This window comes from Sorex araneus, chromosome 6 (assembly GCF_027595985.1).
Source record: "Sorex araneus isolate mSorAra2 chromosome 6, mSorAra2.pri, whole genome shotgun sequence".
In the NCBI taxonomy this organism is placed as follows: Eukaryota; Metazoa; Chordata; class Mammalia; order Eulipotyphla; family Soricidae; genus Sorex; species Sorex araneus.
In genome coordinates, this window is record NC_073307.1 from 159,804,936 (window position 1) to 159,829,001 (window position 24,066).

The following is a 24,066-nucleotide window of genomic DNA, read 5'->3' on the forward strand; positions in this document are numbered from 1 at the left end:
TTATTAGTGCTTGATGGAATTGGGTGTGCCTCAGGGGCCCTGTTGTGGGAGTGGCTCAATAACCTGCAGGAGGAGCAGGGACAACCCAATGTTATCCAACAGCTCTCCTTCCTGTCTACAGCCTCTCTTTGTTTTGTGAGGCTCAGTGATATGCCAGCCTGAGTACAGAGTTTGGTTTCTTTATCCTCTCATCCATGGGTGGATGATGGTGCGTGGTCCAAGCAAACAGACAGTTAATGTGCTTCTGTTTCTTGACCACCGAAAACAACGCTACAGTGAACAAGGACATGCAAGTAGATCTTCCAGATTTAACTGACTTGGACCAAAGGGTTAGCTCAAAGAGCAAGGCACCCACTGCATGGTCCCCTAAGCACCAACGGAAGCAGCCCCCCTACTCCCAGAGTCCAGAGTACTGAACACCGCCGGATGTGATCCAAAACCACAAACAAGTCCTAAGGTGACGGTATAAAGCGGAGTTTACAACAGGGGCAATGCTGAGCATTTGGGTGAGGGGCATTCTTTGCCGTGGGGGGCTGCCCTGTGCAACGTTACTTAGCTGCATGGCTGCATTCCCTAATCTAAAATGATTCATTCACACATAGCCGAGGGTGATGGGGCCGGGTAGAAGGTGGCGGGACCGATCGGGGCTCTCAAGAAACAGTGATGAAAACCTTAGGTGGGCGTCAGGCTCTAATGACCCAAGATCTGTCCCTTGATCTTTATGGAAATAGAAACTCCGGAGCGATTTACAAATAAACTTTTCTGGTTTTGCTGATTTTTCACTTCGAGAAGTGGAGGAAATCGGAAATAAAAAAAATGCGATTGGGCGTCTGTATGGGAAAGCTGGATGACCCAAAAAGACGCGTGCAGAAGGCGGGGAAAGTGGACGCTCCGAACGTCCCGCCCACACCGCGGGAGCCTTCGCAGGGCATGCTGGGGCTTGTAGTTCCTCCTGCGACGCTATCGCGGGGCCGTACCTTCGCTCGGCCGCGGGTGGCCGCTCCCGGAAGTTGAGCCGGTTAAAGTTTCAAAGCTTCCTTTCCTGTTCGCTTAGTCCCGCAGAATGACAAGTCCATGAACCAATAGATAGTCCGATCAGCGCTTCCTTTGACCTGATTGGCTCAGAAGTTTGCAGCCGCCCAGACCACACGGCCAGCGATTGGTGGGACCTTCAGTTTTGAAAATCGTAGGTTTCGCCCGCCCGCGCTGCACCGCCCCAGTGCTTCCTCTGACCCAGGAGGCCAGGATTTCGGGGTTTGGCGGGTGGGGGGCACTGCGAGGGAGGACGCCACTCTTGGATCGCCGCAGCTCTTGGGGGACGCGGTGCAGTCGAGTAAGTGGACGCGGGCGCGCATCGCGAGGCCAGGGGGCAGAGGATTGAGTAGCCCTGCGGCTAGCCGGAGCCCCCGAGGCCTGGCAGTGGCCCGGGTCCACCTCATTCAAACGGCGAGGCGACCTGTCGTAGCCCCGGGAGCCGAGAATCTTCTCCGGACGGCCCCCCTCCCGCCGACCACCCGGGCAACCAGGTTCCGAGAGAGTGACCCGGTGGCCTCCCCGGGTGCCCGGTGCCTTGCGGTGCGCCTAGGCAGCCCTTTGTGGAGCGTCGGGGACGCGCAGGAAGCGCGCACCCAGCCGGGGTGTTGGATGGAATTAGGCCACAGGTCTGCACCGTGCAGCTAACCCTCCCCGAGCTGCATTTTAAATGCAACCTGTTCGGGAGGCTCCTGCGGCCGCTTATCTTTGTCTCTCGGCCAACACGTTTTGCTGTCAGGGGCTCACGTCCACCCCGGTCCACTCCGGGCCATCCCCGGCCATCGCGCCGCCGTCCCGCAGGTGCCCCGGAGACCTCGGGGCTCCGGTCTCGGGCTGGAGTGGACGCGTCCGCCGGGGTTTTACCTGGCGCCTTTGGCTCCCCTCCGGCCCGGTCCCGGCGGGTTTGTTTCCTCTCCTGCACGGGGCGGCGGCGGCGTCTGTGAGGTCGTGGTTGGGACCTCACGCGGCTGCTGCTGCCCGACCCGAGCTTGGTGGACTCCGTCTCTGGGAAGAGGTGCTGTGACCATCCCCAGAGGCGCCCCACTCCCTGCACCCTCTCAAGAACCCGAGCTGCCCAAGGGTGGGGGGGGCCCTCCAAGGCAGGTGTCGGGTGTGGAAGGAAAGTTGGGGGTATAAGAGCATTGCAATATAGGAAGGTGAGTTTTCCGATGTGTGCATGGGGGCAGGTGCTGCTGGGGAGGGAGGGGAGCTTCTGACTGCTCTCCGTGGCCACCTGATTCTTGCTACCAGTCTTATCCCTTGGTCAGGGTCATTGCTGTCACCACCCTCCTACATTACAGAAATTACCATGAGACTTTCTTTTTCCTTCCTTCCTTCCTTCCTTCCTTCCTTCCTTCCTTCCTTCCTTCCTTCCTTCCTTCCTTCCTTCTTTCTTTCTTTCTTTCTTTCTTTCTTTCTTTCTTTCTTTCTTTCTTTCTTTCTTTCTTTCTTTCTTTTTATTTGATCTCAGTGGGCTGCACCCTGCAGTAGCTCAGGGGACCCTTGATAATACCAGGGATCTAGCCTGAGTCTGCCGCGTGCAGGGACGGCCCCCTGACCCTCTGTACTAGCTCTCCAGCCCGCGGTGAGCCTTAGCTAGGCAGCACTGCCATCTGCCGAGAGCAGACGTTCCTGGGATGAAGCCCAGACTCTTGGGCATTTATTTTGTGAAAGACCCTCGCACCCACTTCACCCTGTTCAACAAGGACTTCTGAAAGGCCCTTGGTTTTTCTTCTGCATCTTCCTCTTTTCCTGGCTCCTGACAGCGGTTCTGCTCTTGGCTGGCATTGAGCTCCCGGGGGATGTGGGGGTCGGGGGCGGGGACGGGGGTGTGTGGGGGTTGCATTATGGGAAGCCTGCAGGGTGTCCATGGAGAACGACCTGTCCCCCAGGTCAGCACTTTGCAGGGCTGGCCCTGAAGTCTGGCCCGTTTGGCCCTGCCCCGATTGGGGCAGCCCTTGGCACCTCAAAGGAGCCGGGGCCTTGGGCAAGCACGGCACGGGCCCTGGCTTGCGGAGAGTGAACTCACTCGATTGTTTCCCGCGCGGAGTGTGTAACTTCAGGTGTTGAGCATCTGATGGCGTCAGTCATGCAGTCAAGGCCCTTTCCCGCGGGGCACTGTGCCAGGCTCTGGTTCTGAGCTGCGAGACCTGCAGGGCGTTGCCAGAACGTCCAGCGGGCAGAGAGTGGCTGGAGGCCCTGCCACGCAGGTCCCGTGCCCAGAACTCTCCTGGATGGAGCTGAGGCCCAAGGGCGGTGGAGCGAGGAGGGTCGTGCCAGGCTTGCGGAACCAAGGCCCGGGTGCCCTGGAAATCAGGCCGCAGGCAGCCCCAGGAGGCTTGAGGCGTCAGTAGCTCAGCCCCTCTCTGCCGGAGCTCCCGTTGTAGGTGGGAGAGTGAGCTTTGAGTGGTTCTTGGACTTTGAGGGTGTCGGTGGGGTGCTGGACAGGAGGGGGGCACGCTCCCCTGCCTTGGCGTGAGACCTGCCATCTACTGTGACTTACCACCACCTGTTCATTTGTTCTTTCATTCATTCACCCATTTGGTCACTGAGCTTCTGTCCAGGGTACTTCGTCCCTGCCTGACCCTTTGCTGTGTTTTTTTTTTCATATTTTATTAAATTTTATTTTGGGCACTGTGGATTACATTGTTAATGCCAGGATTTCAGGCATCGCAAGCCCCTCCCCACCATGTCCACTCATCCCCCCATTGTCCTAGTGTCCCCGCTTTGCCTCACTGAAGACCACATGTCAGTGTCTGTTGCTGGGGGCATTTGTTTTCCCCCTGCTTGTGTTCCTTGTACCCCCATTCTGCCCTCACAGTGTCTTAAGGAGAATGTCTGAGTGCTTGTTTGGTAAGAAATGAACATTGGTTTTATTTTTGTGCCTGCCCAGGATTTTGATTTTTTTTTTTGCTTTTTTTTTTTTTGGGTCACACCCAGCAATGCTCAGGGGTCACTCCTGGTTCTGCACTCAGGAATCACCCCTGGCGGTGCTCAGGGGACCATATGAGATGCTGGGAATCAAACCCGGGTCAGCCACGTGCAAGGCAAACGCCCTACCCACTGTGCTATGGCTCCAGCCCCTTCCCAGGAGTTTGAAACAAATCTTTGCTCTTTGCTCCTGCTCTGGCCCCGGGTCTGTCTCCAGGGCATCTGTCGGGGGAGTTTTGGGGAGCCCCTAGGGAAGTCGCTGTCTCTCGGGGGCCCTTTTACTGGCCCCTTCCGAGCTCAGAACCCCATTATCCACTGGTCGTTCGGAGGGATGGTTGGATGCCTGTTCACCTGAAGCTGGGGATCAGTTATGTCATGTGAGGTGGCCGTGACTTACTGCCCACCAGAAAGCTGGGGCAGAACCGGAGCAGGGTGGGTAGAGGGTGGGGGTCCTCTGGTTGCCGCTGCGGATGTGCCTGAGGACGCACCTGGCCACCCTGTCAGGCTCTAGGTAAGGAAGACTTGTTGCCGGAGTGGACTGGGAAGTGTGGCCGCCTGTGGCAGTGTGCCCTTCCATGGCAATATCGCCTCCCGTGGCAGTGTGGCCTCTGGTGGCAATACGTACTTCTGTGGCAGTGTGCCCTGCCGTGGCAGTGTGGCCTCCTGTGGCAGTGTGGACTCATGGCAGTGTGGCCTTCGGTGGCAGTATGTACTTCTGTGGCAGTGTGACCTCCCGTGCAGTGTGGCCTCCCATGCAATGTGACCTCCCGAGCAGTGTGCCTTTCTGTGGCAGTGTCCCCTTCCGTGGCGGTGTGGCCTCCCATGGTGGTATCCCCTCCCATGTCATTGTCCCCTCCTGTGGCAGTATGGCCTCCTGTGGTGTTGTGGCCTCCCATGCATTGTGCCCTTCCATGGTGGTGTGGCCTCCCGTGGCACTGTGGCCTCATGGCAGTGTGGCCTCCCGTGGCAGTGTCCCCTCCCATGGCAGTGTCCCCTCCCGTGGAGTCTGTCCAGGTGTGGCTATCTGGGAGGCTGTCGGAGAGGGAGTAGCGTGGCCTCCCCGTGGCGAGGAAGCTGGCGATTGGCGTGTGGGATCCCGCAGTCTGGGAGTGACCAAGCCGGCCGAGCCCCGGGGTTCTGTGGCGATGGCGGGGGGTGGACACAGCAGCCTGTCCAGCTCCTGCTGTGTGGAAGGCCCCAGCCCCCTAATCCTGTGCCCTCTGCCTGCCCCAGCCAGACAGCACCATGGGGAGCGCCCCGGGGCCCATTCACCTGCTGGAGCTGTGTGACCAGAAGCTGCTGGAGTTTGTCCGCAATGTGGACAACAAGGACCTGGTGTGGCTGGAGGAGATCGAGGAGGAGGCCGTGCGCATGTTCACCCGGTGAGGGCCAGTCCGAGGCACCCGCACTGCCCCCCCAGGCTGTGTGGGGTCCCTCCTGGGGGCCCCCGTTTAGTAGCAGGAAGAGGAAGGAGAGGTGGGGACTGGGCCTCAGGGTGGGCCCTGGGAGCCCCTCCCTGGCTCTAGGCGAAGGCAGGTGGCTTGCACATGGCCTTGGGGTGCTGCTTGTCGCCCCCACCCGCTAGGAAAGACAGGGCGGGGCAGTGGTTGGTGGGCAGCCTCGAGTATCACCCTTCTGCCAACCAGAGACATTGTTTTTGGGTTTTGGGCCACACCTGGAGGTGCTCAGGGCTTACTCCTGGCTCTGTGCTCAGGGGTCACTCCTGAAGGGGCTCAGGGACCTTAAGTGGTGTCGGTATGCATGGCCAGTGCCTTACAGAACAGTCTCTCCGGCCCAAACAGGGAGTTTAGCAAAGAGCCGGAGCTGATGCCCAAGACTCCGTCTCAGAAGAACCGGTCAAAGAAGAGGCGGATCTCGTATGTTCAGGATGAAAACAGAGACCCCGTCCGGAAAAGGTGGGGGTGCCAGTCTGGGTCAGCTGGCAGTGGGGCGGCAGGGCCAGGTGCCCACCAGGGAGCTGGGTGCACGGGTGTTGGCTGGGAGCAGATGTGCAGGAAACACGGGGTTACAGTGAGGACCATGCTGGCGTGCAGATGGATGAGGGGCTAGCGGACTGGAGCATGTGTGTGTGTGAATGGGTGTGTGCCTGCTTACTTTTGTGTGTTGTCTGTGTGTATGTATGTGCCTGAGTATTTATGTGTGTTGTCTGTGCATGTATGAGTGCCCGAGTACTTATGTGTGTTGTCTGTGCATGTATGCGTGCCCGAGTACTTATGTGTGTTGTCTGTGCATGTATGCGTGCTCGAGTACTTATGTGTGTTATCTGTGCATGTATGCGTGCTCAAGTACTTATGTGTGTTTGTGTGTGCTCGAGTACTTATATGTGTTGTTTGTGTGTGTGTGTGCTCAAGTACTTATATGTGTTGTTTGTGCGTGTGTGCATGCTCCAGTACTTATGTGTATTGTCTGTGCGTACATGTGGGTGTGTGCCCGTGTACTTATGTGTATTGTATGTGCGTGCTCCTGTGTACTGATGTGAACAGCTTGCGTGTGCGTGGAGGGAGGTGGAATCTGAGTCTCATCGCAGAGGTGGGAGAGGAAAGGGAACCCCGCTTTCTGCTTGGGTGAAAGAGCCTGGAGGTGCAGACCTGGGGGCTGGTCCCTGTCCCTGTTGCCGTTTTTTCTGTGTCCCTGCTTGCAGCGCTGGCTCTGGTGGGCTGGCCATGCCGACTGGGCCCTGTCGCAGCTGTCTGGGCCTCAGTTTCCCCATCTGCAGGGGTGGGGGTCGGGGTGTGTGTTGGAGAAGTAGTTCTGCCACTCGGGCCTCCTTGCAGCTGAGGAGATGGTGGTGTCCCCACCACAGCAGGGAGCTGGCCCGCGGGGGACCTCCCCTGGTGAGGGGCGCTGGCTGGGGGCCCTCCCACGGCTTGGGAGGTGTGGTGTCCTTGCTGGCGTGCGAGGAGGGAGACTGAGGCAGGGAAGCGAGTGGCCTGGGCGTCTCAGGACCAGCGGGGCGAGCCTAGCCCTGCCCCCTCCCCTGGCTGGTCCGCGGGCTCCTGGGATGCCTGGTTTTTGGGGGTGGCCGCCCCCCCCAGCCCGGAGGGGCCGCCTCACCCCCGCGCCTCCGCGCCCGGCAGGTTGTCGCGCAAGAAGAAGCGGAGCAGCCAGCGGCTCTCCCGGCAGCTCCGCAGCAAGGACAAGGCGGAGAAGCTGGTCACGGCGGCCGGGGAAAGCCCCGTCCTGCGGCGCGTGACCCGTGCCACGGCCGCGGCCGCCCCCGCCCCCCCAGCCGTGCCCGCGCCCATCCCCGAGTCTCCCACCGCCGCCTCCCCGAGGCCCGAGTCCAGCCCCGCCCCGCCCGCGCTGGTGCCGGTGGTGCAGATCCGGGCCCGGGAGCGCCACAGCGCCGAGGAGCAGCTCAGGCAGCTGGCCCCGGCGCCCTCCTCCGACGGGGACCCCACCCCCACGACGCCCCCGCCCGGGCCCGTGGCCGCCGTGAGCCAGCTGCTGACCACGCCCCAGGACGCCAAGGGCCGAGCGCCCGGAACCGGGCGGTCCGCCTCCAAGCTCAGGATCGCCCAGACGCCCCCGGGCCCGCGGGACTCGCCGGCCTCCCCATGGCAGGAGCGGGCGCTGATGCCCCTCCTGCCCCCGAACTGTGCCACGCCCACGGGTGCCCGCTTGGACCCGCGGCCGCCGCGGCGCAGCCTGCTAGCCTCGAGCAACCAGAAGGCGCAGGTCTCGCTGGCCGAGAAGTTCGCCCTGGTGGCCAAGCAGGAGTTCCCGGTCCGCAGGTCCAGCAGGATCGCCAAGAAGGACCCGGAAGAGCCCAGTGCCTCGGCCCGCATCATTTGTGAGTCTGTGGGGGTGGCGGGGAGGGGGTCCCCAGCGGCCTGGGTTAGCTTTGGTGGGGGGACGGTTTGGGGAGCTGCGCCTCGAGCTTCCAACGGGATGTGCCCGGTCAGACAGCCGCGTTGTGGCCCGGAGGGCTGAGGGTGGAGGCAGCTGCCGAGGCTGTGGCCCACTGCTCATCCTGGCCGGCCCTGCGCAGCTGGCGAGTGGACAGCGTCTGACTCAGGGTCCGGGGGCTGCTGACCCAATGGCGTGGCCACTGAGCCCCTCCGGATGTGGCGCGGGTGATTGAGGAGCTGGATTTGAATTTCTGACACCCTTTTTTTTTTTTTTTTCTGCTTTTTGGGTCACACCCGGCGATGCTCAGGGGTTACTCCTGGCTCTGCACTCAGGAATCACTCCTGGCGGTGCTCGGGGGACCCTATGGGATGCTGGGAATCGAACCCGGGTCGGCCTCGTGCAAGGCAAACGCCCTCCCCGCTGAGCTATTGCTCCAGCCCCACTGACACCTGTTTTTACTTGGCTTCCGTTTGAGTAGCCGCTTGGAACCGTGGCTGGCGTGTGAGACAGCTCCGATGGAGCCCCGCCTTCTGGTTCCACCTTCTGGTTCCACCTCCGTGCAGACTGCTGGAGGGGCTCACTTAGGGTCCCCCAGGCTGGGGCTGCTTCCTAGGAGAGAAACCCTGAGGGAGTCGAGGGTTAGAGACGTGACTTCTCACCACAGGTGGTGTGTTCCGGGAGGGACAGATCAGTGAGTCCAGCTTGCCCACTGACCGGCCTCTGGCCCGTGGTCTGTGGTCACTCACGGGCGCTCCTCCGCAGACCTCAGCTTTGCACCTGCCCGCCGGGGTAATAATACTGTCGCTTCCAAGGACCCTTAGTGCCTGTCTGCCCTCGCCAGGGTGCTTAGAGCAGACCCTGCCATGAATTCCCGGGAGTGCTGGTTGCTTGGTCACCACCAGACCCCTGTGGGCTCCTTGCCTCAGGGGGAGCAGATGTCACCGAGGGCAGGTCTAGAGGGCAGGCGGGCTGCATGGAGGAGGAGGTTCATGCCTGAACCTTCACCAGCCGGAAAAACAGAGGGAAGCCAGAGCGCCAGTCAGTGTAGCCGGAGTGACGGTGCAGCAGGGAGGGCCTTGCCGTGCACACGGCCGGCCCGGGTTTGCTCCCCGGCATCCCATATGCTCCCCAGAGCTAGCCCGGGGTGATCCCCGAGACTGTGGGGCAGACTTCAAAAGGGGGAATAAAAAAAGGAGGGGAAGGGTGTCCTTGAGAGGGGGTAGCTGGGAGGGGGTGTGGTCTGAGAGGGGGTAGCTGGGAGGGAGGGTGGCTCCTGGGGTCCGGCCCTGAGACAGGATGTGGGCTCTGAGCGGTTGCTGAGTGCTTTCTGGCGCCGCGCGCGCAGAGAGGCAGAGGAAGGCAGGGAGCGAGCAGGCGGGGACGCCCAGAAGGCGGCTGCCGTCGGAGGATACTGGGGGGCTAGGCTTGCTAGCAAGGGTCGCGGCATCCTCTGGACATGTGCTGCGGGCCCCCCGCTTACGGAGGGTGAAGTGAGGGCTGAGGAGGCCAGGGGGTCCGTAAGTCGGGAAGAGGGGGCACGTTTGCCTCTTGTACCCCCACTCAGTGAGGGGCTCTCCCAGGAACCGCCTGCTCGGGGCTGGCCCACGCAGCCTCTGTCCACACCCGGCTTTCCCCCAGGCCTGAGCCGTTCTCTCTGGCCTTGGAGGTTCCCCGGGCCAGACCCTCCCGAGGGAAAGGGGACCGAGGCAGCACGCGAGGGATGTGGGTCCGGGCAGGCCCGGGTTTCCCTCGGACCACACGCGTGGGGGCCCAGTCTTCAACTGTTCTGACTCATCGCCCCACCCCCACCCAGCCCTTCCCACCGCGGGCCACGCCGCTGAGTGAATTTGCACCTGACCTCATCCCGGCTGACTCCGCGCCCCTGGCCCACCTGCAGCTTAAGGGGGGTAGGAGGGAGATGGTCCGACCAGGAGGCGAAGCCCCAGCCCCCTCCCCGTCCGAACCTCAGTTTCCCCATGTGTTCCGTGGTGGTGATACCTGCCTTGGAGGTGGGCAGAGGGGCCCGTCTCGGTGCTGGACACGCCTCTGCTGGGTGTCCCCCCACCCCTGAGTGCAGGCATGGCCAGGCTGGCCCCCGGGAGGGTGGGCCGACGCCCAGCCTCTGGGGGCGTCTCCGAGGTGGGTTTGAGGTATTTGAGGTGTGTTCCCCCAGACGCGGCGCTTTGCCCTCAGCCTCCTCGGGGATGGGGGGCAGGGGGAGGACACGGCTCATGGAGGGTGAGTGAGCAGGTGGCCAGCCAGGACCTGGGGCTTTGGAAGCCTTTGCAGGCCACTGTGGAGCACCCTGCCCCGAGTCCAGGCTCGTTGGCAAAGAAATGGGGGTGTGTGGCACATAGGGAGAGGGTCTCTGCAGCAGGGCCAGGGGCCAGGTTCTGGAGGGGCCCCCCTGCAGCAGGCTCCTCCTGGAGGCTCCCCTGCATTTATGCACGGGGGTGGGGGGGGCAGGGCGGGGGTGGGCAGAGCCTGGCCTTGGCCATTTCCTGGCCTGCTGATCCCTTCTCCGCCTTAGCTGGCACTAGGGGGCGCTGCCATCCCAGGGCCGGCCAGTGGGGTCCCTGGGCTGGCGAGGGGCTTGTGCGGTCACTTGTGTGATGCCCGCCACCGCAGAGCAGGGTCGGGAGGCCCTGGGGTCAGCGGGGCAGGGGCAGGTGAGGCCACGAGGGGGAAGTGGCCGCAGGACCTACCAGAACCGTCAGCCTGTCCTGCTTGCTTGCTCCCCGGGCCCGACCGCCGTGCCCCACGGGTTCTGTGCAGGCTCGTCTCCCCTCTCCCCTTGGACTTGGCCGCCTCTGCCCCTGTCCTCCGGTACCAGCCCTGCTGGCCTCGCTTTTCTCCGTCCTTTTTTTTGTTTGTTTGCCTGTTTGCTTTTGGGCCACACCCGGCCATGCTCAGGGCTTACTCTGCACTTGAAATACTCCTGCTGGCGCTCACGTCTGCCGTAGGCAAGGCGAGTGCCCTATCCACTGCACCATCTCTCTGGCCCCTCTCTTCTCGGCCTTTGAGGGCCTGATGCCTCTGTCTGCTCCCAGCTTCTGGCCTTGCGCTTGCCCCCAGTCTTCCCAGTGGTGGCGCCCAAGAGCTCCTGAGGTCCGAGAGTTCCTGCTTTAGGAATTCCAACCTCAGGGCTCAGGAACGCGCTGCCCCCCCCTCCCCTTTCACTCTCTGGCGCTGATCAGGGTTGAGGCCGTGCTTCGGCGTTGCAGGGTTCCCGGCCCCTTTCCGCTGACATCCGAAAGCAGCATCACTGCTGTCCACTGTGGGGCTGGGCGTGGCCTGGGCCCCTGTCCTGCATCCCCGCTGCTGTGTGGGGCCACGGGGAGGGGGGACATTATTGGCCTGGCCGAGATCTGCGGTCGCGGGGACAGGAGGGTCGGGTGGCCGGTCTGTGGGGCGGAGGCTGCGTCACAAGCCTGTGGGTGCCTGCTGGGTCCCCGCGTGCTGTGACGGTGTGTTGCCCCTTGCAGGGGTCCGCACTCTCCTCCCTGTAAGCCCTGTAAGTGGGGCCGCCCCGCCGACCAGGTGTCTCACTCTTTACTGCCCGGTGGGGGCCTCCCCAGCTGTCCCCACGAGACCTGGGGGTCCCTCCTGGAAGTCCTCAGCCAACAGGGTCCCGTGGTGTCAGGGACCACCAGGGCTATCCGCAGCAGTGCCACTCCGGGCTGTCCTGGGGGGCGGGGATGGGCAGTGGTACAAGTTGTTCTGGGGTTGGGATCAAGTGTCCTGCTGAACCCCCAGCCTTGCTCCGGACCTTCATATCTTCTTCTTTGTTTGATTTGGGGCCACACCCGACAGTGCTCAGGGGTTGCTCCTGGCTCTGTGCTCAGGAATCCCTCCTCCTTGGCAGGCCTCGGGTGGGGGGGGTGGGGGGCACCCTAGGGGATGCTGGGGAGTAAACCCGGGTCATTCGTGTGCAAGGCCAGCTCCTTACCTGCTGCTCTGTCCAGCCCTACCGGAGTTGGCACATCTTCATCAACGACGTTCTTTTCTTTTTCTTTTCTTTTTGGGTCACACCTGGCGATAAACAGGGGTGACTCCTGGCTCTGTGCTCAGGAATCACTCCTGGCGGTGCTCTGGGGACTCTATGGGATGCTGGGAATCGAACCTGGGTCGGTCGCGTGCAAGGCAACCGCCCTACCCACTGTGCTATCACTCCAGCCCCAAGGACGATGTTCTTTTCTCTTAGATTAAAAAAAAAAATATTGGGGCCGGAGCGATAGCACAGCGGGTAGGAGTAATTCCTGAGTGCAAAGCCAGGAGTAACCCCTGAGCATTGCTGGGTGTGACCCAAAAAGAAAAAAAAAATATTATCAAGGGAGCCCTGGTTGTACCAGGCTGTGTGTGTTCCCATGTTTTAGGGTTACGGCTCCCACGTTTCAGGTCACGTACCCACTGCTCCCGCACGGTCCCTAAGGCCTCTGTCTGTCATCAGGCTCTGGTCGTGGCCTGCTCCCGTCCAGCACGCCCTCCTGACCCCGGGCATGTTGTCCCGAGAGGGGGCAGGTGGCAGCCCAGCCTCCCTGGCTGCTTCAGACACTTGTCCCGCGCCCGCCCCGTGCCCACCGTGGGTTTGGCGAGTAGTACTGGAAGGATGTATGGTGGGGGGCGGCCGGGCATCCTGGGGTCCTTGACATCTTGAGATCCACCTGCTGCACAAGCTTCTCCCCACCATAGTGGGACCATGGTGGGACCCATCCATGGTGCGCGTGTTGTTAAGTCTCTTGGGCGGGGGAGGTGGGGGTGGGCGCATGTTGCCAGCGGGCGTCTCTTAGGAGAGGGACGGAGCGTGAGGGCGTGTCCTGGGGTGGTGGCGGGCAGCCTGAAAGCAGCTCCCCGACTCCCAGGCGACCCTGGAGACCTTTTCTCAGGGCGTCTCTGCGTTTCCCCCCCGCAGGCCACAGTTACCTGGAGAGGCTCCTGAACGTGGAGGTGCCCCAGAAAGTCGGGTGAGTTGCATTCCAGGGCACAGGGCGGCTCCAGGCTGAGCGGGCAGTGGCCGATAGGGTGGGGGGTGGGACTCTGCCCAGCTTTTCCCCAGGGGCCCACGGATGGGCCCATCTGAGGAGCCACGTCTTGGCTGGGATGTGGTGGGTGTGGGGGCTGGGCCGCTCTCGCTCTTGGGTCACGCTCCGGCCTGCATGGCACCCGCGTGGCACCCGTGCTCCCTCTCGTGGCGGGGGAGGGGGGGCAGTGGGAGCCTGGGCCGGTGTTTGGGGCCTGGCAGACTTGCAGCTCTGGGGCCTGTGGTCACGTGTCAGCAGAGGAGACGGGGCCTGGGGCTGAGGCCCGTGGAGAGGGGCTCGCCTGGGGTGGTGGGTGTGGGCCCCGGCCCGGGCGTCCACGCCTTCTTCCCTCAGCGCCCGGGGATGAGGGTCCTGGGGCCGCTGGGGCCGGCCAGGCGCGTCCCCAAAGCCACCTGCTCTGCTTTCTTTCAGTTCCCTGCAGAAGGGCCCGGAGCCCGCGGAGTCGGCTGAGCCGGAGGTGAGGCGGGTGGGCGTGGGACGGGGTGCCCGCAGCTCCTTCCTGGCCCTGGGGACACGCTGCCAGCACCTACCTCGCCCTCAGGTCCCCAACAACGACCAGAGTTCCCCAGGGCCCTGCGGGGCCACCAAGATCGCCGCCAGCACACCGGGCTCCCAGGCTGTGGCTGCGGACCCGCACACGCCCCCGGACGGCTTTCCCGGTGAGTGGCGGGACCCGCCCCAGAGACACCCCTCCCCCTGCGACATCCCCCTCCCCGACGGCTGCATCTGACTGTGTGAGAGTCTCATGTCCTGGGCCGAGGGGCCCTTGGCCACCGACCTCCACGGCTCCCGCCTCCTACCCTGTGGCAGGAGGTTCCTGGGGGCGCCACACAGGGGCAAGGCGTCTGGTGCAGGGGCTCGCGGTGGTCGAGGCCGTGCGCCCCACTCTGAGGGCAGGGACCAGCTACGGGCTGTGGTCAGGACGCCGGGCTTGTCCCCGCCTGTAGAGGATGGAGCCGCCGTGGGCTGCCCTGCCTGGCTCAGCCTCCGTGGCGGGAGTGACCACGTCAGGACCGCAGTGGCCCTGGAGCGGGGGGGGGGTGTCCCTTGGCGGGGTGGGGAGGGATGGGTGCCTTCTCCAGGCAGGCTCCCCTGAGCCCCCCATATGCCCATTCTGCATAGTGGGGTCCCCCACCTCGGTGTGGAGGGCCTGTGGGGCCCCCTCGGTGGGGTGCCCTGCTCTGTGCAAGGGGCGGTCTCTGGGTGGGCGCGTGCAGTCGTGCGACCCATTGGGGCTAGGCCTGATGCTCTGCCCCTTGCCCCCGGGCTCTGGTGGGCCTGTCTGTGCCGGGGCTGCTGCCCAGGCCTCCTCCCCCTGAAGCCCCCTTGTCCCCGTGCCCGGCTCGGCATCGCTGTTGTTCATTCCAGAGGCCAAGGCGGACCAAGCAGACGGCACCAAGGAGCAGCCCCTCAGTGCCAGGTGCGCCTCGGGGAAGGGCCCCGGGGTCAGGGGCCCGCGGTTGTGACCGGCAGGACGCGGGCAGGGGAGACTGGGCGGGGAGCTGCCGCTGGCCGAGAGAGGACCCTCCTGCTTGCAGGCCAGCCCCTAGGATGGTCCTTCCCCTCCCCCTGGGTCTGGAGACCCCAGCCCTGAGTCCAGAGCTAGGTCTGGCCGCAGACACGCCCTGGGCTTAGGCGTTCGGAGGGCGCCGGGGTGGGGGGTCGCCCCAGGGTGGCCCCCTGACAGGGCTGCTGGCTCGGCCTCTGCAGGAGGAAGCGAAGCTATCGGCAGGCGGTGAATGAGCTGGACGAGGAGCTGCAGCTGGACGATGAGGAGGAGGAAGAGGAGGAAGAGGAGGAGCTGCAGCCCCCCAGGAGCAAGACCCCGTCCCCACCCTGCCCTGCCAGCAAGGTGAGTGGCCAGTGCCCGCTGCCCGCTCTCTGCTGCCTGCTGCCCGCTCTCCGCTGGGTGCCACCCCGGCCCCGTGCCTGAGCCCTGCCCCCTTGCAGGTGGTGCGGCCCCTGCGGACCTTCCTGCACACGGTCCAGCGGAACCAGATGCTCATGACCCCGACCTCAGCCTCCCGCAGCAGCGTCATGAAGTCCTTCATCAAGCGCAACACGCCCCTGCGCGTGGACCCCAAGGTGAGTGGCCGCGGTGGGCCCGACTCTGCCCCCGGCCCGCCCCGGTGGGGTGCCTGTGGGGGGGCCTGGCTGCCCTGACTCTCCTCTCTCCTCTCTCCTCTCCGCAGTGCAGCTTCGTTGTAAGTCGCGCCTTTCCCGTCCCTGTCACTTAGCCGCCCGTCCCTCCTGCACACTCACCCACCCTAGGAACCCTCACACCGGAACTGGGCAGTGGTGGGTGGCCGGCCCCGGTCCCTTGGCTCTGGACTCTTCCCGGGAGGACGAGTCTCGGGGCCTGTCCGGGCCTGGGACTGTGCGCCCTGACTGCACCTCCAAGGGTTCCTCTTAGCCACCCCCCCCTCAGCCCCACCTCCTCCTCTCCTCACCCCTCCAGCTCTGGGCCCCCCCTGAGGGCCCACGAGGACACCAGGTGAGTCTCGTCTGAGATTTGTTGTGATGTCATGGTCCCCGAGCCTCTCTCGCCCTCTCCCCTCCCCGGGAGCATTTAGGGGAGCAGTTAGCCCCAGGTGGAGGCCGGCTGGCGGTGGGGACCGTGGACGCTGTTCCTGGAACCGCTGGGCTGAGCCGGGAGTGAGGGTGCCCTAAGGGGCCGGGACCTGCCCCCCTGGGCCTGGTGCGGCTTCCTGGGCGCCTTTTCCCCTGGGTGCACGCAAATGCCCCAGGGGATTTTGCTGCAGCCTGTCCTGAGGCTCTGCTGGGCGAGGGCCTTCCCTGGGGCCTGAGCATCACACTAGGCCCCCACACGCTGGCGGTGGGCTCTGGCCTCTGCTGCTCTGGGGACAGACTTGTGGGGGGCGGTTCCCACCCGGAGGGGGCCCTTTCCCTTCTGCCCAGGTCCCTGTCACCTGCCCTCGGGCAGCACAGGGGCCCTAGGTGAATGCAAGGGCATTCATCCAGAGCGGACCGGGCTGGGCTGGAGGGGTGGGGGAGGCCTGGAAAAGGGTTGAGGTGCTGCTTGGCTGGGGTCTCTGCGGAGCGGCGCCCAGCAGCACCCTCGGCCTGGAGATGCAGAGAGGAAGCCCGCAGCGAGGATGGGACGCGCCCCGCCTGCGTCTCAGTGCTCACGGTGCACCCGGGAATCACTCCTGGCAGTGCTCGGGGACCCCCATGGGGTGCCGGGATCGAACCCAAGACAAGTGCCCTCCCCGCTATGCTGTCTCTCGGCCCCAGTTCTGTAAATGTCACTGAGGTTGTCTTTGGCCCTTGGGCGTCCTGAGCTGGTTTGCGGTGCTCCCGCACCTGGCGCTGGGGCAGTGCCGATGCACTGCCCCACCCAGGACAGCTGAGCTGAGCTCCCCTGGTTTCTGGGGTGATTTTCACTTGCACCCTGGACGCTCCGATGTGACTGGGGGTGTGTGTGTGTGTCTGTGTATCCAGCATAAGGCCATGGAGTTGGTGGCATTGCTGCTGTTACATAGGCATAAGGCCCGTCAGTGGGAGCTGCTTCTCTGCCCCGAGTGGCCCCTCTGCTCCTTCCCCCGCCCTTCTGCACGGTTATCAGTGAACATCGACTCTGACCCTGACTTTGAACGACTTGTGCACAAAGGGGGCTCAAAGGGCCCCTGGAGGACAGACGGTGGCTCTGGGAGGCAGGCCTGGGGGCCGGGTTAGGGGCTTGTCCCCACTCAGCTGCGCCCGCTTCTCCCCCAGGAGAAGGAGCGGCAGCGCCTGGAGAACCTGCGGCGGAAAGAGGAGGCCGAGCAGCTGCGCCGGCAGAAGGTGGAGGAGGACAAGCGGAGGCGCCTAGAGGAGGCCAAGCTGTAAGTGACCCCCAAGCCCGCCCCCACGGCCGGCCCCGCCCCACGGCCGGCCCCGCCCCACGGCCGGCCCCGCCCCACGGCCGGCCATGCCCCCACGAAAGGGGGCCCCTCCCACGGCCGGCCCAAGGACTGGCCCCACCCCTGCCCCACGACAGACCCTGCCCACCCCACGGCAGACCCCGCCCCCATGGCCGGCTCCGCCCCTGCCTTGCCCTATGGCAGGCCATGCCCCATGGCAGGCCCCCATGGCTGGCCCACTCCAGTTCCATGACGGGCCCCACCCTCCCCACAGCTGGATCTGCCCCCTGCCCCCTCCCACACTGCTGCAGGACAGGCCCCGCCCCCACAACTGACCACGCCCCCACGGCAGGGGGCCCACGGCCGGCCCCACCCCTGCCCCCACAGCTGGCCATGCCTCATGGCAGCATCTTCTCCCCACCACGGCAGGCCCCGCCCTACGGCAGGCCCCGCCCCACGGCAGGCCCCGCCCCACGGCAGGCCCCGCCCCACGGCAGGCCCCGCCCCACGGCAGGCCCCGCCCCACGGCAGGCCCCGCCCCACGGCAGGCCCCGCCCCACGGCAGGCCCCGCCTCACGGCAGGCCACGCCCCATGGCAGGCCACGCCTCCACAGCAGGTCACATCCCCATGGAAGGGGGACCTGCTCATGGTCAGTCCCACCCTATCCCACCTGCTCATGGTCAGCCCCACCCCACCTTGCACCAGGACAGGCCACACCCTCACAGCAGACCGTGCCCCCACGAAAGGGAGGCCTCCTTCCACGGCTGGCCCCGCCCCTGCCCCACGACAGGCCCTGTCCACCCCACCCTACGGCCGGGCCCTGTCCCCACCTTGCCCCATGGCAGGCCCCCATGGCTGGTCTGCTCCTGGCCCATGACTGGCCCCGCCTGCCCCACAGCTGGATCTGCCCCCTATCCCCACATTGCTGCATGACAGGCCCCGCCCCCACAGCAGGCCACGCCTCATGGCAGGCTTTTAACCTATCTGCTGGCCCTGCCTCATCCCAGGACTATTCCTACTCCACCACCTGGCCATCCCCGCCCCTCCCCCGCCTCCTCCGCCCCCAAGGCCTGCCCAGGACTGGGCCCTATCGCTGCCCCTGCCCGCAGGAAGCGCGAGGAGCGTCTCCGCAAGGTGCTGCAGGCCCGCGAGCGGGTGGAGCAGATCAAGGAGGAAAAGAAGAAGCAGATCGAGCAGAAGTTCGCCCAGATCGAGGAGAAGAACGAGAAGGTGCGAGCGTGGCCCTGTGCCCTCCGACCCCTGCCTTCTGACCCATGGGTCGCGAGTCTGCCTCGCATCTGGTCCCTCCCCTGCAGTTCCCTCCAGTCAAGGGCTGAAGGCCTTTGCCGTGCCCAGGGGCAGCCCTTTGCTGGCCGCACCCACCGTGCTGCCCCCTCCCAGGCCCTGGGGCACCCGGGGGCCAGTGGTCTGCCTGTCCTGCATGGTCCGCAGGGCTGAGCCTGCGGCCGAGCGGCTCCAATGGTGCTGGTGGGGGGCTTGCAGGCCAAGGAGGAGCGGCTGGCCGAGGAGAAGGCCAGGAAGAAGGCGGCGGCCCGGAAGTTGGAGGAGGTGGAGGCCCGCCGGAAGCAGGAGGAGGAGGCCCGCAGGCTCCGGTGGCAGCAGCAGGTAAGGGAGGACGCAGGGTCACGTCGTCTCTGGCCCTCTGGTGGGGTGGACACAGGCACCTTTTTTTTTTTTCCCCTGAGCACTTTTGGGTCCCAGAACCTGGGATTCAGGACCCTCTGTGCCAGGTGATTGGCTGTGTGACCTTGGGCAGGGTAGGCGACCTCTCTGTTTTGATTTGGAGGATGAGAGTCTCCGGCAGAGTAGGGGCGTGGCCTGGTCCCCTCTTCTAGATACTTTCTCCCGGTTGGTCTGACTGCCGGGAGGGGCAGCCCGAGAAGGGATGGCCCAGTTGGCGGAGCATTGGGACATTGGCGCCGCCTTCCTGGTGCTGGTCCGCGTGTGCCCAGAACCGAGATGGGCCAGGCCTGGCCGGTGTCACAGAGCCCGGGCCCTGCGCGGCCTTCACTCTGCAGCCTGAGCGGCCTTGGGGAGCTTCGGGGTGGCCCAACCCCAGCCCCTGACGGGCTCCGATGGGCGGGAGCATCTTCTCCCCCCCACGGCAGGCCCCGCCCCACGGCAGGCCCTGCCCCACGGCAGGCCCCGCCTCCACAGCAGGTCACACCCCCATGGAAGGGGGACCTGCCCATGGTCAGTCCCGCCCTATCCCACCCTGTCCCATGATGGTCCTGGCCTTGCAGGAGGAGGAGCGGCGCCGCCTGGAGCTGCAGCAGAGGCGGAAGGAGGAGGAGCAGGAGCGGCAGCGGAAGGCGGCCGAGGCCAAGCGGCAGGCGGAGCAGCGCGAGCAGGAGCGGCTGCGGGCCGAGAGGTGCGGCCCCGCGCTCGTCCCCCAGCCCCGCCCTGCCCTCGGGGAGGACCTGCTGAGTCTGGAGGGGGCTCTTGGGGGGTGAGGGGGTCTGCGGAGGGGCCGCAAGCACCTCCTGCCTTCAAACCCAGCTCCCCGTTCTGCAGCCCGGCGGGCGCCCAGAACCCCGTGTGCTGGCCCCGGTGCCCGCGCTGAGTTTATGGCGTCCAGGGGCTTGGCTGTCCTCTTGACAGACGACCCCTACCCACACCAGGCCCGTGGCTGCCTCTCCCCCTCCACCGCCGGGAAGCCCGTGTTGGTGCTGCCTGGGGGTGCAGGGGACGGTGGGGAGTTGGTCCCCGAGGGCTGAGGTGTTGGGCACGGGGGTGTCCTGGCCCCCTAGCGTCAGGGACAGGCTGGGAGGGGGCCACGGCTGGGGCCAGAGTTAGACGGTGCTGGCTGGTGCTGGGGATTTGAGGGGCCCATGGGGGTAACTTTACACGTGCTTCACCCTGGCCGCCTGTGCTATAGGGTGTCCCCACTGTGTCACTGCCCCCCCGGCCGGGCACAGGGCCATGGGGGCCGGCGACTGGTCCAGGTGCAGGAGATCGTAGGTGGAGGTGTTTCGGGGTCCCCGCTCTGGTCAGGATGGTGACAGGAAACTGTGCTGGGGATCATTGATCCCCGATTGATGCTGGGGAAGGCGATCGATGAGCCTCCCGGTACAGCAGCCTCGCCCGAGGCTCGGCGGAGTCTCCGCTGTGTGGAAGGGATGGGCCCAAGCTCAGGGCCCTGGGGAGCCCCCGGCACCCGCAGGCAGACACCTTGCCCGTTGGGCGCCCTTCCGGGCAGCCACCCTGATGGCCCCGCTGTGTCCGCAGGGAGCAGCAGGAGCGCGAGAAGGCCCTGCAGCTGCAGCGCGAGCAGGAGGAGAGGAAGAGAAAGGTAGGAGGGAGCCCGGCTTCGGGGGGAGGCTGCCCGGGGCCACCCTGCCAGCCTGGCTGGGGGGGGCTGGCACAGGCGGGGAGCACCCCATTGTACCCCCACACTGAGACACACAGACACACACTGACATGGACGCACATGCACATTCACACACAGAGCCCTGCCCTGCAGCACATGTGCACGTGTACACACACACACACACACACACACACACACACACACACACACACACACACATGCATGTGTACAGTCTCTGAGCCCTGCCTCATGGTTATACATGCACACGCGCTCACACACACAGGCACATCCAGGCACACAGACACGTACACACTGAGCCCTGCCCCATGCTTACACATGCACACGTTTGCTCACACACACACAGACACATACACACATGCATGGACACACTGAGCCCTGCCCCATGCTTATACATGCACACTTGCCCTTGTGCACACATACTCATGCACTGAGCCCTGCGCTGTGCTTGCTTACACATGCACACGTGTGCTCACATGCATGTATACTAAGCCTTGCCCTGTGCTTGCTTACACATACACATATGTGGTCAGACACACACACATGCACTGAGCCCTGCCTCGTGCTTGCTCACACACACACACACACACACACACACACACACACACACATGTGTGCACTGAGCCTGCCCCGTGCTGTGTCCAGGAGGAGCAGCAGCGTCTGGCTGAGCAGCGGCTGCAGGAGGAGCAGGAGAGGAAGGCCAAGGAAGCCGCGGCCAGCAAGGCCCTGAACGTGACCGTGGACGTGCAGGTGGGCAGGACGAAGGCGCTCGCACTCCCAGCGCAGGCCGTGGACATGGGCGAGAGAGAGAGAGAGGAAGGACCAAGCCGGCCGGGGGTTTTGGTTACTGTGTTTTTGGCTTCTGTGTATTTTCTCTTAATCTCAGGGTCGAGTTTAGGCAGGGAAAGAAGCAGCTAAGCTGCACTAGGAATATATTTAAAAACACCTGTCGGGGGCCGGGAGCGTGTGGCTCCCTGAGCCCTCCAGGAGTGACTCCTGAGCACCGCCGGCTGTGACCCCAGCCCCTGCCCCCCAGAAGATCTGTTAAAGGAAAGGAAAGTATCAGAGCCGGCGGCTCTCGCTGCTCTTCCAAGTGTGACCGTTTTGCACCTTCTCTCTGGAGCTGCTCTCTAAGGGGCCGAGACTCTGCTCTCTGCCCCAGCCCAGCCAGACGGACGTCCCTGGCCTCAGGAGCTCTCCTGGTTTCCGCCCATGCCACCGCAGGACGGGGGTCCACGCCTGGTGGCGCCTCCTCCTGACCCGCAGGCCCCGGGCCCTGGGGTGGCGGGAAGGATGGGGGCCTGAGGGCGCTGATACTGTCCTTGAGGGACCCACCCTCAGGCCTGGAGGCCCCTGGTCAGGCCCGTCCGTCGGGGTTGGGGTGTGACACGGGCACTTGGGGGAAGGCAGATGGGGCACGTTAGGGGTGCCCCCGAGAGAACACCCTGGCCGTAGCTGTACCCAGTGGGGGTGCGGTCTGGAAGGTGTCCGAGCCGGGCGCTGACCACCGCACCACCCTGCCAGTCCCCAGCCTGCACCTCCTACCAGATGACGCCGCAGGGGCCGCGCAGCACCCCCAAGATCAACCCAGACAACTATGGGATGGACCTGAACAGCGACGACTCCACGGACGACGAGGCCCATCCCCGGAAGCCCATCCCCTCCTGGGCGCGCGGTGAGTGGGGGCAGGGCCTGGGCGACCCAGTGGCTCCCGCGTGCCCCGAGCAGACGTGCCGTGGGGGCTGTGGCTCGGGCCCAGCAGGGCAGGCTGGTGAGGTGGGCTCCGACTCAGCGTGGTGGTGGCGTCCAAGCACCCAGCGCCTGCGGAGGTCTGGGACGGGGGACGGACACAGAGGGTGGGTGCGGGGACAGTGTCCGTGTGGCCTCAGGCCCAGAGCTGACAGCAGGTATCTGAGGTGGGCTGGTGGGGGGGGCCCTGGAGCCCCTGGAGCCCTTGCCAGTCTGGTCTCCTGGGCAGGAGGCAATTCCCTGGGGCCCAGGGAGAGGCTGGCGGGTGGGGGAGGGGCTCTGGGCCTGGTGGGTGCCTCCTGTTCTGACTCTGAACCCCCCCAGTCTGACCCCGCCTCCACCCGAGGCCCCCTCTGCCAGCACCTGCCCTGGGCAGCAGGTGGGGGGGAGGGCGCGTCTCCTCAGGGCAGTGCTGGGGGCTGGGGGGGGAGTGTCTGGGGGGCTGATGGGCTGCCCAGGGCAGCTGAGCACAGCCCTGTGCTTAGTCCTAGGGCCCTGCCAGCCACCTGGCTTGGGTCAGTCCCCTTTTCTAAAGGGGGGAGAGTGGGGGATGTGTCTCCTTGGGGTAGGGGGACCGGGGACACCGCCGGGCCTGGGGACTGCCCTGAGGACCCATGTTAGGCCCAGATGACAGGAGCTGTTGCAGGAGGTGGAGGAGGAAGAGGAGGAATGGGAGGGAGAGAAGGGAGTGAGGGAAGGGGAAGGCGGGGGGGAGGAGGGAGATGGGGAGGAGGGGGGGGAGGGTGGGAGGGTGAAGGAAGGAGATGGTGGGGGAGAGGGGGGAAGGGGGAGGGGGGAGGGGAAGGGAGCGAGGGAAGGGGAAGGCGGGGGGAGGGGTGAGAGAGAGATGGGGAGGAGGGGGAGGGGCAGGGGGAGGGTAAAGGAAGGAGATGGTGAGGGAGAGGGGGGAAAGGGGATGGGGAGGGGGAGAGGGAAGGAGGAACAGGAAGAGGAAGAAGAGGAAGAGGAGGGAAGGGGGAGGGGGAGGGGAGGAGGAGAGGGAAGGAGGAGAAGGAAGAGGAAGAAGAGGAAGAGGGGGGAAGGGGGAGGGGGAGGGGAGGAGGAGAGGGAAGGAGGAGAAGGAAGAGGAAGAAGAGGAAGAGGGAAAGGGGGATGGGGAGGAGGAGAGGGAAGGAGGAGCAGGAAGAGGAAGAAGAGGAAGAGGGGAAGGGGGATGGGGAGGGGAGTAGGGAAGGGGAGGAGGAGAGGGAAGGAGGAGCAGGAAGAGGAAGAAGAGGAAGAGGGGAAGGGGGATGGGGAGGGGGAGGAGAGTAGGGAAGGGGAGCAGGGGAGGGAAGGAGGAGCAGGAAGAGGAAGAAGAGGAAGAGGGGGGAAGGGGGAGGGGAGGGGGAGAAGGAAGGAGGAGCAGGAAGAGGAGCAGGAAAAGGAAGAAGAAGAGGGGGAGGTGGGGGAGGGAAGGGCACCCTGAGGGGGCGGGGCCTTCCCTGACCCCACCCCCCTCATGTCCCCCAGGCACCCAGCTCAGCCAGGCCATCATCCACCAGTACTACCAGCCCTGGGACCTGCTGGACCTCTTCGGCTCCATCCCGCCGCTGGACCTGGAGGACATCTTCAAGAAGAACAAGCCGCGCTACCACAAGCGCACCAGCTCGGCCGTGTGGAACTCGCCGCCCCTGCAGGCCCCGCGCGGGCTCAGCGGCCTGGCCTACAGCCTGAAGAAGTACTGAGGCCCGCGGGGCCCCCCTGCGTGTAGGCATCCTCTGTGCGGTGGCCCGCCAGGGGGACCCGGGCCTGCGGGGTCAGCGCCGGGCTGGCCGGCTGGCCGGCGGGGCAGGGGGCAGCAGGCCCAGGACTGCCCGGCGCTGGCTCTGTAAATAGATTGTTGTCACGCAGCAAGTTTTAGCCTCTGGAGTTTGAGAGACCGTTTCTTAATAAAGTCTGTTCCTTTCCGCCTGCTGTGGGTGTGACGGCGGTGGGGCGGGGGCACTCTAGACTCGGGAAAGGCTGGAGGACGGAGGCCCTCTCCCTGCCCCTGCGGCCAGTGCTCCGGGGGCCCACGTGGAGGGCACTTCGGGTGGCCGTCTCTGGCCGGCCCTGAGAACCCGTTTCCTGAGGGTTCCTGGTGTCCGGTGTGTGTGTGTGTGTGTGTGTGTGTGTGTTTTCTTGGTTTCCGGTGTGTGTGTGGTGGGGGGGTTCCTGGTTTCCGGTGTGTGTGTGTGTTTTCCTGGTTTCTGGTGTGTGTGTGTGTGTGTTTTCCTGGTTTCC

The 24,066-nt window shown here is 64.8% G+C and overlaps 1 protein-coding gene across 3 annotated transcripts; it reads left to right on the forward strand.

The window, feature by feature from the left end:
• The first annotated feature begins 1,200 nt into the window (after window positions 1-1,200).
• On the forward strand, window positions 1,201-23,750 carry INCENP (inner centromere protein). Of its 3 annotated transcripts, none has more exons than XM_055142033.1 (18): window positions 1,201-1,333; window positions 5,197-5,345; window positions 5,766-5,879; window positions 7,062-7,777; window positions 12,749-12,800; window positions 13,290-13,335; window positions 13,420-13,537; window positions 14,247-14,298; window positions 14,589-14,730; window positions 14,829-14,963; window positions 16,614-16,723; window positions 17,852-17,972; window positions 18,246-18,368; window positions 19,007-19,134; window positions 19,992-20,055; window positions 20,737-20,841; window positions 21,616-21,766; window positions 23,314-23,750. In XM_055142033.1, exons 2-18 carry the CDS (start codon window positions 5,209-5,211, stop codon window positions 23,526-23,528), a joined length of 2,529 nt encoding a protein of 842 aa, XP_054998008.1. In that variant the 5' UTR covers window positions 1,201-1,333; window positions 5,197-5,208; the 3' UTR covers window positions 23,529-23,750. The 3 variants fall into 3 exon arrangements, with proteins under 3 accessions (XP_054998008.1, XP_054998010.1, XP_054998009.1); XM_055142035.1 differs by having other exon boundaries at window positions 20,740-20,841; XM_055142034.1 differs by having other exon boundaries at window positions 5,201-5,345.
• Window positions 23,751-24,066: the final 316 nt, after the last annotated feature.